Genomic DNA, 19,452 nt, shown 5'->3' with positions numbered 1-19,452 from the left:
TGCTCCTGCTGGCCACCTGATACAAGTCAGGACACTGTTGGCTGCCTTGGCCACCTGGGCACACTGCTGGCTCATATTCAGCCAGCTGTCAACCAGCACCCCCAGGTCCTTTTCCACCACCAGGCCACTCTTCCCCAAGCCTGTAGCATTGCATGGGGTTGGTGTGACCCAGGGGCAGGACCTGGCACTTAGCCTTGTTGAATCTCGTACAGCTGGCCTCGGCCCATCGATCCAGCCTGTCCAGGTCCCTCTGTAGAGCCTTCCTGCTCCCAAGCAGATCAACACTCCCACCCAACTTGGTGTCATCTGCAGACTTACTGAGGGTGCACTCAATCCCCTCATCCAGATTATGGATAAAGAAATTAAAGAGAACGGGCTCCAATACCGAGCCCTGGGGAACAGCATTTGTGACCAGTCACCAACTAGACTTAACTCCATTCACCACCAACTCTTTGGGCCCAGCCATCCAGACAGTTTTTTACTCAGCGAAGAGCACACCCATGCAAGCCACGAGCAGCCAGTTCCTCCAGAACAATGCTGTGGGAAATGGTGTCAAAGGCTTTAGTGAAGCCTAGGCAGACAACATCCGCAGCCATTCCCTCGTCCACTAAACGAGTCGCCTTGTCATAGAAGGAGATCAGGTTCAAACAGAACCTGCCTTTCATAAACTCATGCTGACTGGGCCTGATCACCTGGTTGCCCTATACATGCAAAATAAATTCCAGTGGGATATGCTATCAACAGAACATACACATCTTTAAAACATCAGCTTACTTCTCTGCAGCTGAAGAAAGAAAAATAAAACAAGACGCAAATTACATCAATTTGAACTAAGCAGGGTCAAGCTCAGTGCAATATTAGCACAAATGGTAGATTTCAGGCTAGCCCTGGAAAAATGATATTATGTTAAATTTCCATTTTATTCCAATCAAGACAGCTCATAGTTTCGATTCTACTTTGCACACAACAAAGGTATTTATAGAAGTTTTCCCCGTCATAAGTACAAATATCTTACAAACTGAAACTGTAAAAGACACCATCAAAGTAACATTTGTATTATTATTTTTATTGTTTTTATGTTTTTTTTAAATGCAGCTTCTCTCAATGAAGTAAATGCACCTTACCGACTGCTTGACCCACTCAACGTATTGCTCAAAGTAGCCAACTACGGTATCCATGAACTTTTTTGTCTCCTAGGAACAGACAAAAGTAAGTGAACAAAAGTAAGTGAACCTCTATCTCCACGACATCATAAATTAATGTACTTTAATCAAATAAAGCTTACCTGGACAATAACTAGAGAAGCGTTGTTATTTATGAGAAGCTGGGCAGCATTAACAGCGCTAATGACATTTTTCACCTTAACCTGGAGAGGAAGAGATGGCATTTAATATAAATAAATACCTTTCAGGCTGTTACAATGGCTCTGCAGCCATTGTCAGGAACCTCTTGATAAACCAGCGTCACTGTCCTGTCAAAACATGCAATTCCAGTAGGAAGAATCCAGCCACCATGCAGGCTGGTGGTGACAGAAAGCTTTGCTGACAGAAAAGTAGCCATCCTGTTATTTATTCTCCCAAAGCTGGCAGAGCATGAAGGCAGCTGTTCTCACTGTGGTGCAGGCACTAGCTGCTACTTCGAGGGGAAATGCGGGCTGCCCTGGGGAAGTCTCTATACAGATCCAGGTTTCCACAGCGAGGTTGATGCTGCAGAAGCAGGAAGGTAACGAGTACAATGCTAAAGAAACATGACCCCGTGGGAGTTGGACACTGAGTAAGAGGTGGTTAAGGATGTGAGTCACAAAGCTCTCTCTTCTCAGTTGTACTTTTGCATTTGGTTTCTTGGTTGTCCCCACCAAGTTTTACATTCAAGGATTCTAGAAAAAACAACTATATTTTTAGGAACACGAATAACACAATCTATGGGACTGTACTGAAGCCTATTTTATTGCGTGACAATTAAGTTTACAATTAATACTTCAAAAAATATCCCAAACGTTGTTTTTTTTCTTCTTTTTTTTTCTCCTCTATAAGGATGGGAAAGCTAGGGTAAAAAAAAGCTGTGCAGAACAGCTATCTAAATCCTTGTTACTACCTCAATGCATTACAATCTCTTCCAATAACACAACAGCTAGAAATAGAAAGAACCGTACTGAAAATATATGCCCTGCATGTAAAACGGATGGATTTAACACACATAAAAACATTCCTGTTGCCAGAAAGAAAAGCTTACCATAAGTTCAGATGACGTCCTCTTCAGTAACCTAACGCTCTGATTTAAAGTGCTCTATTAGAAAAAGGGTGGGTTGGAAAAAAAGATTCAAGTCATTACTACAGGTAGGAGCCCACCTGTTTTAACATTATATGCATGCTTTGACCTTCAATAGACTATTTTGTTTCTAATACAACATATCACATTATATATAGTAACAACAGTTGTATTAAAACTAATATATTGTGGGTTTAATTGTTTAATCAGTATTTCACTGACAGCACTAAGTAGTTATGAATGGTATACTGGAAGACTTCAGGTTTAACTAAAGTTAGTAGCAACAAACTGAGTAAGACTTATTTGGAAGGAAGAGAGAACAGTTAAAATCAGAACCAAGCGTTCAGAGAATTCTGTGTTGTGCAATTTCAGAAGGGAAAAAGCACTTACCCTAGCTTTAACATATTTCTTGACAGTCAGTTTTGTGAAAGAAAAAAGAGATTAGAATAATTAGGAGTTAATTAGGAAAGAACAGCATAGAATCAGAGTGGAACAGAAGACCTAATGGTTTTCTACAAGGCGGCCTTTGATAGGGGCAGAAATACTGCATCAGATGCTAGGATAAACTAGAAGTCTTCATATTATGTAGAGGAAAAAGCAACACCTAGCATGTATGAGATCCGCAGCTTGGTACTATACAAATGAGTGCCTGGCCAATCAGGCAGAAGCAGCCCTTTCACATCTTTTATCACATCAGTCAGAAAGATTTATCTTTGCCTCTAAATACTACTGTCAGGAGTTTCCAATTCCAATACTGTTAGGTGATTGCTACCTCCAAGAAATAAAGTGTGAAAGTGAGAACCATTTTTATTACTGAAGACAAATGGTAAGCAAAAAAGAAAATGAGCAATTTAGGATTAGAACTTTGTAAAGTTCTCCCCTGTTTCCTCTTCTATTCATACGTAATCACAAATAGATACAGAAAAAATGGGGAAGAAAAAGGTCATGATTTTAGACAGTATTATAAAGTGTTAATATTATATGTAGGATAACTATTTATTAAACACATACTTTAACCAGATTACTCTTCAGTGACACAATACAAATGCGATGTGTGCTTATATAATTGCAAAAGTCCAGCTTTCCAAACTGTATTTAAGAGATTTAGAGATTCATATTTCCTAAAATTATGTTTTAATATTGCTTTAATATTTTACCATAGCTTGCTCTAGCGGAACAACTTGCTGGCTATGAATCATTCGAATGTTGTTTGCGTGTCCTTTTAAGGCATTTTCCAGTGCTCCTTTTGGCTGAAAAAAATGCAATTATGCAGTATTGTTCAGTAGTCTCAAAGCTTTCCAACAAAGCAAAAAACAATGAAAGTTGCACATGATACTCATCCACTGCATAACAACTGATGCTAACAATGGGATACGGCAAACTGAATTCCTCAACACAAGGAGGGGAAAAAAAACCACCATATTAATAACCCAAACCTCAGCAACCAAAACAAATATATTATACTGCTTCTCTGGCTATGACATTATCAGCACAGATTTAACTTAAGAGAACTTTCACATGGTGCATTAAGTCATTTTAAATACAGAAGAGCAAACACATCCTCCTCTCACTTCCCACAAGCCAGACTTCATTGCAAGAACCCTGCAGCACTGAACCCCGTCTGGGATAAGCATTTCCCAATCATGGGTACTCACTTTTGTTTTGGTCACTGTGGACATTGCCCTGAGGCACTCTCTGCTTTCTAGGGGGCACAGAAGTTTAAATATTTTCAGCCAGTAACTTAGAAAGGCATCTGTGAAGGCTCTCACCTTTCAGTCAGAAGGTATGAGTTTGTGCTCTGATTTTCAAGTCCAAATGCCTGCCTGGAGCTCACACTTGTTGCAAAATACTGTAAAATTTGATTTTACTCTCAGGAATAAATTTCTTTTCCATTTCCTTTCGGTGGCAAAATCACTTGGCTCCCTGCATACACAGTGCTAATTCCATTTTGGAAATGTAATAAAGGCAGACCTCAATGCTCTGAGCTGCGTTTGCTTCCTGTGAAGTGTTCACATAAGCGGTCAGCTGTGGTCACTGAGCAGCTTCAGGATGCTTCCTCTGCTGTACTGACAAGCTGAATCCACTTATTTAACACCTGGGAGTGGTATTGCGCCCTCCTCCATACCCTGACCCTTGGTTTGAAGTTTTATTCCATCTGCTCCTTCCAGTGTAAAAACATACCTTCAACTCTGTGTAAGGTGCCAGAAAATGCAAACTATACACCCAAAGTTAATTAATTCAAAAATTTTTAAATTTATTTTTTAAATGTATTGTTCTTGTAAACTTTAAGAGCTATCACTAACAACAAAGGGGGATTATAAAATATCCTTGGAAACTAGTATCAATTTTGAAACAATCTAACTTTTGTAATACATCGGGGGTTTGGGGTTTTTTTTTGGCAATGTGTGGCTCACCCATGGTGCTTGAAGAGAATGCTAACTAAGATATAAAAAACCCCATGAGCAGCCTAACCTTGACATGAGTGCACATGTGGCAGAAAATAAAAATGCAATCGGTGTGATAAAATTATGCAAAAAGCTGGAGTAAATACACCAGGAGCCTCTACTGGTACCCTCCTCTCCCTGTAGGAGGGACGGATATCTGATGAATTCCAAACAGCATGGTGTCACTCTGCTGTCTGTATCCCTTAGTGATCAAAGTGATCGTAGTATGTGTGCAGCATAACTCTTTCTCCCATATCACAATGCAGGAATCTGTCTTGGGCCAGTGGCCAAACTATGACTCTCATTTTGAAAAGTAAATATAATGTGACCTTGACATGCATACAAACATATCAACTGAATATTCACTATCGGTTAACACAGCTGTGTCAATCTGCAGATGCATTTGCAGGCAATGTTGTTAGCTATACCCTCTGAACATTGTCCATGTGTCTGCATTCAGAAAGCCCTTCAGAACAGACAGGATCTATTTTGTGCATTCTCCCCCCACAATGGAGCCCCAGTTCTCTTTAGAGCCCTTATGAGCTGCCACAGTATTACTTTTATTGTTAACGGCAAAATCTTCTACTCACTAACCAAAAGAAAATTAATTCAGATCATCTTTTCCATCATGATCTAACCAATTTTTCTTCCAACTGGGACTGTAAAATATAGACAGCATCACAGGAAGTACTCAAACGAAGTATTCCCCTCATTTCTTAAGCAAACAGTGGAGTTTAAGAAATTATACTTCCAAAGCAGAAATTGTACAACAGTTAGCATACAAAAATCAGTAATTAGCAACGTTTAAAATGCAGCTTATATGCAACATTGTTCTTCAAAGTTTTTCCTTACGTGACGATGCATCATGTATTATAAGTACAAGAATTCTCCCATAGGAAGTCTAAATACTTGGCTATGTAGTTATATAGTATATAAAACAACACATTTTATGTATTATTGTATTAGTGAATTATACTGACCAGCTGGTCTGCTCTTGCTTCTAAGTCATTAGCAAATGACAGAAGATCAACCTTGGTAACACTTTTGTTGATCTGAAACAATATGTGAACAGTAGGGAAAGAAAAAGAGCATGTTATTATTGCATATACAGACTGTTTGCACTTAAACCATGCCACCTACTTGGTGTACCCTTTATTTCTGTAAATGTTTATTGATCTTAACTTCTGAAGTGCTTTTGATCCAAGTTTTGTGATTCCTCAAAACATGCCATTTCACATAAAAGCAGATTTTTCTCCGGCTTGCCCATTGTTAAAGAAACGTTTGAGTTTATGCTTTGTCCCAGTTTTGCCTCTAGTTTACTCCAGTCTCACCTCTGTCAAATATGCTGCAAAGTTTATCCCTTCTATTCCCGAAGAGCTGAAATTCAGAAGATTCTCCTTCCCAATTTCATCCAGCAGAATGATCTTGCTGAGGTTTATCTGAATATGTTCAATTTTAAGTGCTACATCTTCTGTATACTGAAAGGGAAACAAAATAAAGCATAAAAGTAGTTTGCACCCAGCGCATATTCATCTATAGCCCCACCCTGCCCCAAGCATCTTACTTTTGCTGACTCATTACTTCCATGAAGAAGCACATATTAATTTTGGTTTATATCAGTTATTATTAGTTATTATTATTCAATTAACTTTGATAGAATCCACCAGGTAATGTTCTTCCCTTCCCTGCAGTATCCACACAGTCTAGCCATGCCATGTTCTAACCCACCTATGCATCTTTCATACCAATTAATTACTTGCCTTCCATTATGTTTTAAGCAGGCTTCTCTGAATAGATGTTAGTCCCTCCTAAGAAGAGACTGAGATAAAACAGAATTCTTTTTCCCTCCAGAAGTGTTATCCTTAAAAATTTTAAAGTTCCACCCCTGGCCCTAATCAAGGAAAACTAGAGAATTCATTATCTCAGCTGTGGCCAGGACAGACACTGTCTGCTTTATTGGCCATGGGACTGGATGAGACTCCTCTAAATATGTTTAATGGTGACTAAAGGTGACTTGCTTATTGTTACCTGAAGTCTTCCTGCACTGCATCCAAAACTAAAATGTCATCTGTCCTGCACAGGTCACAGAGCAATAGATGAGGAATCTGGAAACCTGACTTCCTTCCCAGCCTCCATCATCAGTCTGTTGCAGAAACTCAAAATAATTTTCCCTCTTTGTGAATCTTCCCTGTTCATTTTAATTGTATATTATTTGGGGCAGGAACTATATCTATTAAGTGTGTGTACAGTGCCTGGCAGAATGGAATGTGGGTCCCCTAGGGGTTGCTGTAATGAAGATCAGTATTAGAGGCAACCCCAAAATTAGTACAGTCATGTAATGACAGTGCAGTCATCTATTACTACAGCTTAACTGAAAAGATTTTATTCTATCCCAACCCTTCCCATCAACATCAGAACTATTCTTGGGAGCACAGCATATCACATCTTGGATCAACATAAAACTGATTGGAATCAGAAAAGAACACAGCAGGAAAGGCATTTATATAAAGACCAAGATTCTCATCAAACACCGTAAGCAGCCTTTGAAAGGTGCTCAATTTGAACCTTCCAGCCAAGTTTCAAAATTAAAATCAACATCATTACCAGCATCCATTAAAAAAACATGTCAGAAACCCTGCCATGGCCCACTGAGACTGGTAAAGAACATCTTATTTGTAAATAGATTTATTTCTTTCAAATTAGCTTGGACAGTTCTTGCCTCCTTGCAGGATGTATTGTATATAAAAACGAAAATCCCATAAAACCCAGACATTCTATACTGTGTTCAAAAGCAAACACCACTCCAGCCATCAAACAGAATCATGAACTCACTCATACTTCTTTACTTACCACACTAATATTTAGAAATTCATTGATGTTGAACAGGTGTTCTAGGTGAAGAGAAGTATATATTCCTTTGTTCTCCTTGCAATCGCTATAAAAATAAAAATACATATATCAGCCTAAAAACCACCTTGAGGACCAAGTGTTAAGAGAATGATTAACAATGTTTTCATATTCTAAGAAAATCAGCCCTTTAAAAAATAAGTTCTGGCTATATTTTTTGAAGTCAGTCTATAAGAAAGCAAGTAATTAGCAATTTCTGCCAGTCTCAGAAGTGCAAAATACTTTTTCAAAGAGCTCAAATAGTATCGTTATATAATATTACTCTAAGACTACATATAATAACTCATATATAGGAGAATATTGCTTTTGCTAGTGATTCACTAGAAAATCAGAATGTCTCCTGGAACACGTGCTATTTCTGCATGTGCTTGAAATATGAAGCATGGAAGATACCACAAAAACAGTACGTATAAATTGAATTAAAACTTGACCGTAACTTTACTACCTGTACACTTTTTCAAAAGTCAGGTTAATATTCGGATTTTTAAACAGGATGCCAGAAAGATAGTTTTTCCAGTGTTGATTTAGTAAGTAGGGAGTATCCAAAACCTAGAAGACAAAATTCAGTAAAGTTACTATAATTCTGAGTTTTCAATTCATTAATTTATTCATACACGATCTTTTAACACATACCCACATTTAACCTTATCACCCACTAATGGAAATACAAGCAAAAAAGGCGAATTCAACCCCTCTGGTGAAGAAAGTGAGTATTAAAGCTCCATGTCACCAAGAAATGCTGAATCACAGAAAAATTTATCTCCAAAGGAAGACAAGCATGCAGTATTTACACCGCAAAGTAAGTTAAACCAAGAAAGGATGAATGTCTATTCAGTGTGTAAGGGGAAAGGAAAACCCGATCCAAATTCACTGGGAGCCTCCCATAAAAAATAATACGCTGTACATAACTGACAAGACCATTGGGACTCATGGGGATTCTATTCATTGTTTAATAACAAATAACTTCACCTTGAATAAACTTCTATCTTCAAAGGGCTCACAGACCAGTTTTTCTACATTTCCACCCGTGACAAAAGTGAGCACCACTACAATCATCAGCACCCAGGAGAAAAGAAAACTGAATCCAACACCACTGAAAAAGAAGTAAGTCAAGTAAGCTTTTGCTTTTTAAGAACAACATATATATACTTCGGGCAACAGTGAAGCCAACAGTTAACACCGATAACAGAGATATAAAAACTGGCAGATGGTTGAAATACTTCTGTTTTCCAAATATGTTCCTGCCCTCTGAAACATATTATGCATTTCAGCCCTGTAAAATCTTCATCTGAAGCGCATCTAAAATGCTCACATTTGCATTGGGCGTGCAAATTCTTTTACGAGTTAAGTTTAAGAGCCACAAACGCATACAGTTTTCTTTTTTACATTCAACTCTCTAGCCTTGTGCTCTAAAAGGAGTTTTAGACAGATTTCAGATGCAACAGAAATTACATCAAATCACTACTGGGAACTTCCAAGAGCAATCCCAAACCTCCTAAAGTGCTCTGAGAAAGTCAAGTGTTTGTCTCCTCGCATGGCTTTTTTCTGTTGAGCAAGTGCTTAAGTAGACTAAAAGGCTACAAATATCCTTTATATTTTCAATTATCTGTTTCCAGTTTTTGCAGTTTCCAAATGGGCTTACATAAAAATTAATTAGCTACAGCACTCACCTTAAAACAGTAGATTGAGGGTTTTATCCTTCAGCTATGATCCTCAATGAAAGAGGAACCGGAAATCCCCAAGTCCCTCAGTGGAAGTACGTGAGATTAATATTTAATTTCATTCTATTTTTTTTCAGCACATATACACACGTAACAAAACAAATTCTTTTTATACATACGTCCATCAAAATCAATAAAAACAACATTCTACAGATACCTTGATTTTATTTTTCACCAATAAGTGAAACTTACGCCATAAGAAAATTTCCTCCAGTGTTGGAGATGCAGCCTCTGGTTGTTGGAGAAGAATGTTTATCATAACCACAGGTGCCACATAGCAGCCCAAGATAGTAAAAGACCACAATCAGGACCACCATGCAGCACAGAATGAGACAACCCAGCCACCTAAGGAGTAAAAGCCAAAGTGTTTGATTATTAGCATGCAAAAAACACACCGGAGACCTGCAGAATACATCAGGCAACACTATATTCCCAAGTGGCCCACTCTTGATTCTGTTTGAGCGACAAATGATAGCAATGAAAAAATGATTTTCCTACACTAGCATATATTTTGGGCCAGAATATAGTCGCTGTTGGATTATAGACAGCTGCTACTGAAGGGTTGGGGAACAAACATCACAGGAACAAGATGTTCCCAACTCCAGTTACTGCAGGTGGTCTGTACCGAATTGCTCCAAGTGGAGCAAACAAGGACTCAGAGGTAGGTGCTCAAACAGTAATTTATTCAAGAAGCAACAGAGGAAATGCAGAATGTGGACTGGCCATTGGTCATGAAGTACATAACTGCTCATACTGTAAGGCTTACTACTTTTTGCACACAGTGTGTTAGGCTTGTAATTGTAAATAACTATTTAAGGCTATTAAAACCTAGGCTTTGTGTGTCTGTGGTGGAATGCTTTCAATGTATGGAGAAGTTAACAGAACCTGATCAGGAGAAAGACCTTGGATAGGAATTGAACTTTCATTTTTATGAATTAAATCACATAACAGTTCTATCTGTCCACATACTTGGAGCCCATCCATTTATTCACACATTTTATATCTCATTCTAGCCTTTCACCCTCTCTTAATTCTCTCTACTCTTCCTTTTCCTTTTTGTCATCACTTCTCCCAGCCTGAATTTCTTAAGTTCCCTTTTCTCCTCCCTGTACCTTTATGGAGAGAAAGCAGGAACCAGAAGAATCAGAGAAAAGAATATCATAATGACTATGCACAGCCAATAAAGAGAAAGAAAAATATTAATGGTGACAGGCACATTCATAAAAGAATACTTAATAAGAACTACAAATAATGCACCTGTAATTAAGAAAGGGATGGATAGAAAATAATTTGGACAACTACAGGCTTGTTGGATTCATTTGTACTTCAAGCACTACTACATTAGGTTTGACAAGAATGGGTATTTAAGTAGATGAGATATATTTCTCCACTTCTTTGAATCTAAATACAAGATTAACAGAGGCATACCATAGCAGAACAAAGCAATACATTTATTTTGTCAAATGCAATCTGAGCTTCAAAGAAAATACTGTCAAATTTCTCAAATTAAGGCTCACCACAAAAACTCCCAGGTAAGGAATAGGCTAAAGGTAAGGTTATAAGTAAGGTTCTTAAAGTTCATTCTTCTGCTCACTTTTATTTAACATTACATTAAAGCCATTAGCACACACATTTTGTAGCAGTGAAACTGGTTATAACACAAAGACAGAAGCAATAATCAATAAATGCGATGCTACAGGCTTGGAGACGAGTGTCTGGAAAGCTGCCCAGAAGAAAAGAACCTGCGTTGACAGCGGCTGAACATGAGCCAGCAGTGTGCCCAGGTGGCCAAGAAGGGCAACAGCATCCTGGCCTGTATCAGCAATAGTGTGGCCAACAGGAGTAGGGAAGGGATCATGTCCCTGTGCTCGGCACTGGTGAGGCTGCACCTCAAACCCTGTGTTCAGTTTTGGGCCCCTCACTACAAGAAAGACACTGAGGTGCTGGAGCGTGTCCAGAGAAGGGCAACGAAGCTGGGAAAGGTACTAGAGCACAAGTCTTATGAGGAGCAGCTGAGGGAACTGGGGTTGTTTAGCCTGGAGAAAAGGAGGCTCAGGGGAGACCTTATCGCTCTCTACAACTACCGGAAAGGGGGTTGTAGTGAGGTGGGTGTTGGTCTCTTCTCCCAAGTAACAAGCAACAGGACAAGAGGAAACAGCCTCAAGTTGTGCCAGGGGAGGTTTACACTGGATATTAGAACAATTTCTTCACCAAAAGGATTGTCAAGCACTGGAACAGGCTGCCCAGGGAAGTGGTTGAGTCATCATCCCTGGATGTATTTAGAAGACGTGTAGACATGGCGCTTAGGGACATGTTTTAGTGGTGGACTTGGCAGTCCTAGGTTAATGGTTGGACTCAATGATCTTAAAGGTTTTTTTTCCAACCTAAACAATTCAATGATTCTACATATGATTAACTGAAGCATCAAAATGTAGGTAGAACTTGATACGCTTGAGGACTGAAATAACTAAAACTGGAGTAAGTTAAATGGTATGAAATGAAAAGCTTTATGCTCAAAATAAGAAATTATTACTCAATTATGGGAGTCACACGAGTCTCAAATAGGAAGAGTACGTCTTTCTCAAAGTACCATCAACACATGCATTCACAGGGACAAGTACTACACCAGTAGGAACAAGCAGGGCTGCGCAAAGATTTACAAGGTGTGAAGCACAATCCCTGCTACTCCTTCTCTGTTGTAGAAAGGATGCACTAAAAAGGGGTTGGTTTCAAGGTCTCTCCAAGTCCTATGTTCTCGCAACTTACTTGCAACTCAACAACAAGAAGCCCTAAATAAGAAGTTGCCCTGGCATTGTGAAACAATCCATTCCTTTATGCACTACATCTTTGACATCCACTTACATCTGTCCTTCCTGAGAAAGGCCTGAAGGCCTACAGAGCAGAAACTACCTCTTGCTCTGTAGTGGAACAGCACCAAGCTGTCGATTAGCTGCATCTTTGGCTTTTACGAAATGCCAGTAACAAACAATTGCCTTATAGCACCTTTGTTTCACTGTGTTCATCATTAATAGTTTAGTTGCCTTTGCAGAACATTAGAATATTACAAAGTATTAACAACAGGTAGTGTTTCACTCCTGCCTTATTTCCTGTACATACCTGTAGAAATCGTACTGCTCCACTACTGGAAAATAATCTTGAACGTATGCTTCACTCTGTGTAAGATATATTGTCAAATCTGCTAAAGTCTTCTGCACAGGGAGTGTTTTTGTGAAGGTAGTGATATTTGAACCAATAGATTCCAGCACATTTTTGATATCTGAAAGAATAACATTATTGCACTGTTACAGATTTGTAGAGGAAATCTACATTCCACGTACGCATTATAAAATGCTGTTAAGCCATTTGCGACAGGTAACAAGCAAGCCATGAAGACAAGCGTGAGGAAGACACAAGCAGGCAACAAAACACTGAACTTCAAAGTAACACAACTGCATTTTAAAACACGCACTTTATTTTTAGCATTCAGTTTAATGATGAAAGATGTAGATGTCGAGCCAGAGTTCTCTCTTTCCTTTCCTTATAATGAATGTGTCACTTTTTATCTAGCCAGATTAAATCTTGCTTTTCATGCAATATTGCAAATGGTAACACCAAGCAAGACAATTAGCCACTAAGTTTGCAAAGGAGAAGATCAAAACCTACTTAAACTCCATCGCTTGGGAATACAATACTGTGAAAGAAATTAGACTGCCTATATTTAGAATCTATACTAGTTATTTTCAATCTTATTAAAAAAGGATTACTTTAATAAATTCTTTCCAATTAGTTAGCAACACGCTTGAGATAATGATCAATTAAGCCATTTTTTTCCCTCAAATTATGAACGAACATGCTACCCTATACTTACAATTTAGGTACAGACTATTTAGATACACAAAGACATGATTAATTCACTTATACATATTGTCTATCTGTAAAATGCAGTTCCTGTTTACTGTTCCCCGTCTTTCAACTTGGAACATACTTGAAACAGCAGGATGTATAACTATAGGTTGCTATTTGGTAGTAGGCAACACCTTCCACTTCCTCAACCAACCACCGGACAAGTTTTTGGCTGATTGTTTTGATGTTCACTCTTCTAAATTCAACCAGAATTGTTGAACTACACACTCTTCTTCTAAAATTTTACAAATAAATGCTTTTTTTTTTCTAGTAAAACTGTTATTTTTAATTTGATTTGTAACTCAAACTCAGTTTTTATAAAAACAAAGCCTCAACAATTTACAAATAGATAAAATAAGATGGCCTGTCTGTGTTTATGCATATCAGCAGATACTGAAAATTACTAAATCTGCACTAGATTTCCTAATGAAAAGCGTAACATCACTTTTAGAAAACTGCCTCATTTTCGGCAAGTTCACACAGTATACTATGCTTGTATACATACTGTGTTTCATTTTGCCCAGGGGAAAAAAAAAAAACAACAACAAATGAGAAAAACTTACAAGGAACAGCTGTTTATATATGCAGAACAGGTCCATAATGCAAGCACAAAAATTAAAACAGATTAGTATACACACACTATACTACATTTTATTCAAATGTCAAGTGTCCAGGTACTGTCAAAGAGTAACATTCTAAAACCCAAGTAACAAAACAACTAAGACAGACATTTACATGACCCTTAAGGCATGTTTTTACCTCCCCTTTGCGATCCACTACATTTTAATACAGCAGCAGGCAGATTTAGTTTTTTTAACATCACACTCCTAAATATGTCATAGACACATCGGTCAAGGAAAATTAGCTTTTCAACCAAATAAAGACAAAGCGTCAATGTGCAGGTGGGATACCAAGATTTCTCATTACCTAAGCAGTAAAAAGCCTAACGAATAAAACTCCTCCATAAAATACCATGTGGTCTATTTTTAGATTTAATTTGGGTCCTCATTAAGACAAGGTTGCTTTCTATGTTTTTTTGTGGCACCAAATTTTAAAAAAAGTTGTTTTACATTTCTGTTTTTGATGATCTTTAGCCCAGAAAACACAGTATCAATAAAAGAAAACAAAAACATTAGTGTTTACACTGTTACATCAGTATGTGATGTAAAAACATCAACATTAAACAAAGTGAAAAGATAGTTTGTCCTCACCTGATAAAATGTTCCTGGTTTGATTTACCACTAAGTCTGGAGTATCATTAAATGCTGCATAACCCTAAGAGTAAAAGTTGGAAAAATTATAGTAAGTTTCTCATTGCCAAATTACTTGCAATTTTTTTCCTTTTATACAAGGAGTAAAAGTATACACATGCTAAAACATACATGGTAACACTATGAAAAAATACATTGTTATCACCACACATTAGAAAAGGTCAAAGCAAAATAGGAACTCAAGTATATTTCAGATTCAGTTTGCTATCCAGGATATTCCTTGGAAAAAAAAGAATCTACATTTATATATGCGTGAACCAGTCACAATCATCTCAAACTTTATAGTACTGTTGCTTGTCAGATCTATCTCATACAAAACTGAAAACGCACATATGAAGACTCACCAAGTGAAAGGAGTTACTGCGTACCAAACACTTTCAATTTGCAATTCTATGCCTTCTTAACATGAAACGCGTGTTACAAACCACGAAATCCAACTGCCTCTAAAGATATTGCAATGATTTCTTTAGTGAGACGGGGAAAGAAAGGGTCTAAACTGTGGGGACCAAGCTCAGTAGCTCATCTGGACAGAAAGGAGAAGCCACTGCAGTGGATGCTTGAAGTCTTACTTCCTGCAGGCCTGATCACTTGAGAAGCAAGCAGGGGTCTGAGCCCCCCATACACAGCCTCTGGTTTCAGAAAATGCCTTCTATTCCTAGCAAACGTTTTCAGATTTTTAAACTGCTCAAACCAAGCCATTTTTTCTAGGTTAAAATCATGGTGTTGTGGATTGTCTTGCAAAAATACTAATAGTAATTACATTAGGTCCATTGCACCAGATTTAATATCAAATATGCACACAAAGAATTAGAAAGACATATTTCAAAATAGCTGGAATACAATACAACTAATTACAAGAGCATAGTCTTTTTTTTTCTGTAGTTTGAACCAAAAAATATAGAGCATGCTAGCAGATCTGTGTTTCTGCCTTTTTGTCTTTTAAGGATTGTTCTTCCAAGCAGACAATTAGCAATACATTTTTGATCTCTAGTATCCTGGGGATATAAAGCACTACATTCATACTTTCAAATATTAAATCTTGGCCAGCAATGGGAAAAGAGGTATTCACCATGAGGCAGGATGAGGCGAGGACAAGAGAATTCTGCTTGAGAAAGCCAAGGGAAAACAAGTGATACATAAGCATCCCAGTTTATTAATTAACAGTTTACAACCCTGTCAAGAAACGTACCTTTTGAACCAGACTAGAAAGGTCTATTTTAAGGACATCATTGACCTTGGCAAGTTGCGAGCTCACTCCTGGCAACTAGGAAACAAAAAGCATTCTTGAGTCAAATCAAAGTAGTAGTCTTGCAAATTGACTAAATATTTGAAAGATAGGAGGGAGGGTAAAGAAACTAGAATGACACTCCTGAAACCTTTGCTGTACAAAACCAAAGCTTAACCTCAATATTTTTGGGAGGGCAGATTATTTCACAGCCCTTTAATGTAGCTGCTTGACACACACTTTACCCTCTTCTACACAGAAGATGAAAACAGCGACTGGAATTACCCAGAAACACAGAATAAGGGAAGGTCACTTATCTCACAAGTGGCAGCACACACTAAGCCATTAAGTTGCAGAGATACTATTGGGCTTATTCAAGGCAATCACACTGCAAGAGTCTGAAAAATATTCTCTTACCCCAGTAAAATTGGCATTGATGTTCAGTTGATTTAATGAATTCCTGATGATATTGCAAGTTGAGGCAGCCTGAGCTGCAGAGCATGCAGAATCATTGAGGGTATTGCTTAGATGTGTTTTAACATCTGTCAAGTTTGCATGAAGCCTCTCTGTTCCCTCCTGCAAAACCTCTACAGAGACGCTCACATTTTCCAGTGCTTCCTTCGTTTCTCTGATGGCTGCAAGGATGTAAAGTTTTTTAAAAAAGATTTAGTTAGAAGTCAGTCTATAGATACAAAGAGAAAGGGCACATGCATAAATGCTATGATATTCTTAACAATACTGATTTAAATAACCCTGCCTCCCTCCCAGAAAAAACCTCTAGCACAGCATACGTATTTATTGCACATAAAAATACTTCACGTGTATTCTCCTACAAACAAATAAATGTTCTCAGGCTACTTTTATTGAGATTCTATCCACTTCCCAGATTCCTCTTTTCTACCCTTTCCCTACCTCTCCTTACCCAGTGGTTTCAGTAAAGAACTTTAAAACTTGGTCATTAGAAATTAAAAGACAGTCCATATCCACAAAACAGTATTTTCAGTAGTTTGGTTATAATCCAACTCAAATTATGTAGCTGCAAGATGAAAGGGAAAGAGATCATGTTTCATCAGCAAGCATTAATGAGTGTTCAACACTGTCAGCAAGCATTAATGAGTGTTCAACACTGCCTGGCTTTTAGAGTTCATCCCAATCACACCAAACAAAAAAACCCAAACAACCACTGGACAGGTGTTTAGTAGACAAAAAAAACCACACAGCTACAACTAAAAATACACGAGTTACGAAAATAAAGTGCACTTCACACAACACAAGGTTTTATTGTATTTTTTACCTTTGATAGCCCTTTCCACTTTGACTTCAAGACAAATAAGAGAAATAAAGCAAAAAAGGAGAACGATGACGAGTAAATGAGAAAGAATACATGGGTAAAAAAAAAGCCAAAATGACTCAAGTTTAGGGATGCCTTTCCCTTTGCTCTATAAGCTGCAACTGATTCCTGAAAAAAACCCTTAAATAGAAAAAATAATAAAAGAATATTTTCTTTAAAGGGAGACAGAACTAACCGTGAGCAATGCTAAACTCAAAGATATAATGAAGAAATGATGGTTAGCACTCTCATAACAGGCTTTGCAGTGTACAGCACAGGACCATTGTATGATCATTCCCTGGCCTGTCGAAGACTAACCTGCAAAGAGCTATGGGCAGCTCAAAGCACAGTTTTCCTAGTCTCCCTTATATTCAAGGGCAAGGCAAAACCACCTATAGCGGGGAATTCAGATTTCATCCCTCTTCAATGACTGCTGAAACTAGGTATCAACAATGGCACATAAATCTTTTAGTTTTTAAATATATTTATAAACCTTAAAATACCTGAAATCCTCAGTTTAAAAGAAACATCAAGGCATGTAGAAAAATGTTAAGTTAAATCACAGTACTGCATAAAGCCATCCCATGCTGTGCACTAGAAAGATGATGCCTGTCTTACCATGGCAACAGAATGTTAATACAACAATATGTACATCTTTACCTCCTGCCATTGTTAGAGCCGCATCAAGTGCGGGACGCACTTCTTTTCCTAGCTGTTCTTGAACCCGACTTCCAAGCAAAGGTCCAACATCTGTAGAATGGAGAGATTAAAAGAACCCATTACACACTAGTTCAATTTAAACTACCTCTTAGCACAGGTGCTGTCAGACTCTTACTTAAAGCACACATATATGATTAAAATTTCTCTAAGGCCTGACAGTCAGAACATTGTGACAGAAGATAACGCAGGAAGACGGTTCTCCTTTAGCTAGCTATCGCCCTATAAATGAAAGCAGTAAACCAAAATATGGCAGAGAATATTCACTAGCACTTGACCATATAGGTGAAGACACATTAACATTTCAAACTCCAAAATATGCATTTCATTGCATTTACTACTTTTTTGGAAGTAGATTTTTTTCCCCACAATCTATCTTAAAGAGGTCCAGCATCTGGACAGGAATTTTGTGGCATACCCTTCCACTACACACTATGTTTTTGTAGTGCATGAGAAATGAGAAACAAGAAAATGAATTCTTTTCCTTTCTCCTGTTTCTCATGTATCCAGCAATGTCAAGGTCACCCACAACCCAGCCATCTCTTTGAAATCCCTTAAGCATGTTAAGCACACGTCTGCCAGTCCCTGCCCGCTCAGGCGGTGCATTCAGCACTGATGCTTACAGCGCTGGCTTCACGCTTCCCCACTTGTCCCACCTCCAAACCCTCCTCTCCCACTGCCCACAAACAGAAATGAAGCTTAGTTCAGTAAGACGACAGACGAATGCCAAGCAGAGTTTGGTGACGCATCTTAATGTAACATATCCTTTAGGTAGTTGCTGGGTTCCCCCCATTTTCAGATCATGGTAAACTGCTTTTTGACTTTTTTGCTCTTGATGAGATGGGAATACTGCATGGTACAGAACCATCCATTACTGTCAGCACTGTCACATCTGGCTCCGGATGAGAATTTTTATCAAGGAGAAAACACTTTTCAGCATTTTCCTAGGTGGGGCAAGCTGAATCTACATTTCTCTTGAGCTTTGTGATTGAAAATGTAGAATTAAGAATGAAATCCTTAAGAATGAAATCCTTTTGTCCCCAGGTGTCACACATTTAATTCTGGTATTTCAAGAAAATAAAAGCTATCTTTATTTATTGATGAGCACTCTCACCACAGATCCAGCTAGGTTCCTGTTAACTAACGCAGATTGACATTGAGAAGAAATAAATATTTAATTTGAAATTTCGTTTGGAGTGCCTGGGAAGCTACAAGCTATTACTTGAAATGCAGATGTCACATTATTAGTATTATTATAGACTTAAACACAACACATTTTTTTTAGACGAGAGTGTTCCCGTGTAGTATTAAGTAGGAAGACTACTACTACTACTTTCACAACCACATTCAGTGTGCTTTAGTAGCCTCATATAGACAAGACACATTGGCCTCAGGGTATGCCAAGCTGGCTGCATTAAGAACTACCTTTAAAATATGTTTTAAACCTAGATGTGCCTAGCAGCACAGATTCTGGGCACTATCAATTCATGATACGTGGCATGCTGCCACAGTTGCATAGTTTGATCCCAGCAACAATCCTCTTTCAAATCAGTTTTGGTATTTCTGTATTTTACTTCAGTCTGAAATGCAGACCTGTACACATTTATTAAGACCTGCTAACCATGCATCTTGAATTCTAATCTGCACTGAATATGGTCAGTCCTTT

General features: G+C 38.1%; 1 protein-coding gene across 1 annotated transcript in view; it reads right to left on the bottom strand.

Moving 5' to 3' along the window:
* PROM1 (prominin 1) overlaps window positions 1–19,452 on the bottom strand; it is a gene marked incomplete at both ends in the record, with an annotated part of 56,919 nt that overhangs the window by 2,917 nt on the left and 34,550 nt on the right. The window contains 17 exons of the mRNA XM_081999587.1: window positions 1,125–1,193; window positions 1,286–1,366; window positions 2,233–2,286; window positions 2,659–2,676; window positions 3,426–3,518; window positions 5,693–5,764; window positions 6,044–6,190; window positions 7,563–7,647; window positions 8,065–8,168; window positions 8,589–8,712; window positions 9,533–9,685; window positions 12,458–12,617; window positions 14,455–14,518; window positions 15,704–15,778; window positions 16,157–16,374; window positions 17,034–17,057; window positions 17,730–17,819. Of these exons, the coding sequence (XP_081855713.1) occupies window positions 1,125–1,193; window positions 1,286–1,366; window positions 2,233–2,286; window positions 2,659–2,676; window positions 3,426–3,518; window positions 5,693–5,764; window positions 6,044–6,190; window positions 7,563–7,647; window positions 8,065–8,168; window positions 8,589–8,712; window positions 9,533–9,685; window positions 12,458–12,617; window positions 14,455–14,518; window positions 15,704–15,778; window positions 16,157–16,374; window positions 17,034–17,057; window positions 17,730–17,819 (1,631 nt within the window). The remainder of the gene's footprint in view (window positions 1–1,124; window positions 1,194–1,285; window positions 1,367–2,232; window positions 2,287–2,658; window positions 2,677–3,425; window positions 3,519–5,692; window positions 5,765–6,043; window positions 6,191–7,562; window positions 7,648–8,064; window positions 8,169–8,588; window positions 8,713–9,532; window positions 9,686–12,457; window positions 12,618–14,454; window positions 14,519–15,703; window positions 15,779–16,156; window positions 16,375–17,033; window positions 17,058–17,729; window positions 17,820–19,452) is intronic.

The sequence above is a fragment of the Phaethon aethereus genome, assembly GCF_964289735.1.
Source record: "Phaethon aethereus genome assembly, chromosome: 4".
Classification (NCBI taxonomy): Eukaryota; Metazoa; Chordata; class Aves; order Phaethontiformes; family Phaethontidae; genus Phaethon; species Phaethon aethereus.
Note: the sequence above shows the minus strand (reverse complement) of the source record. Positions and strands in the feature narration are given on the sequence as shown.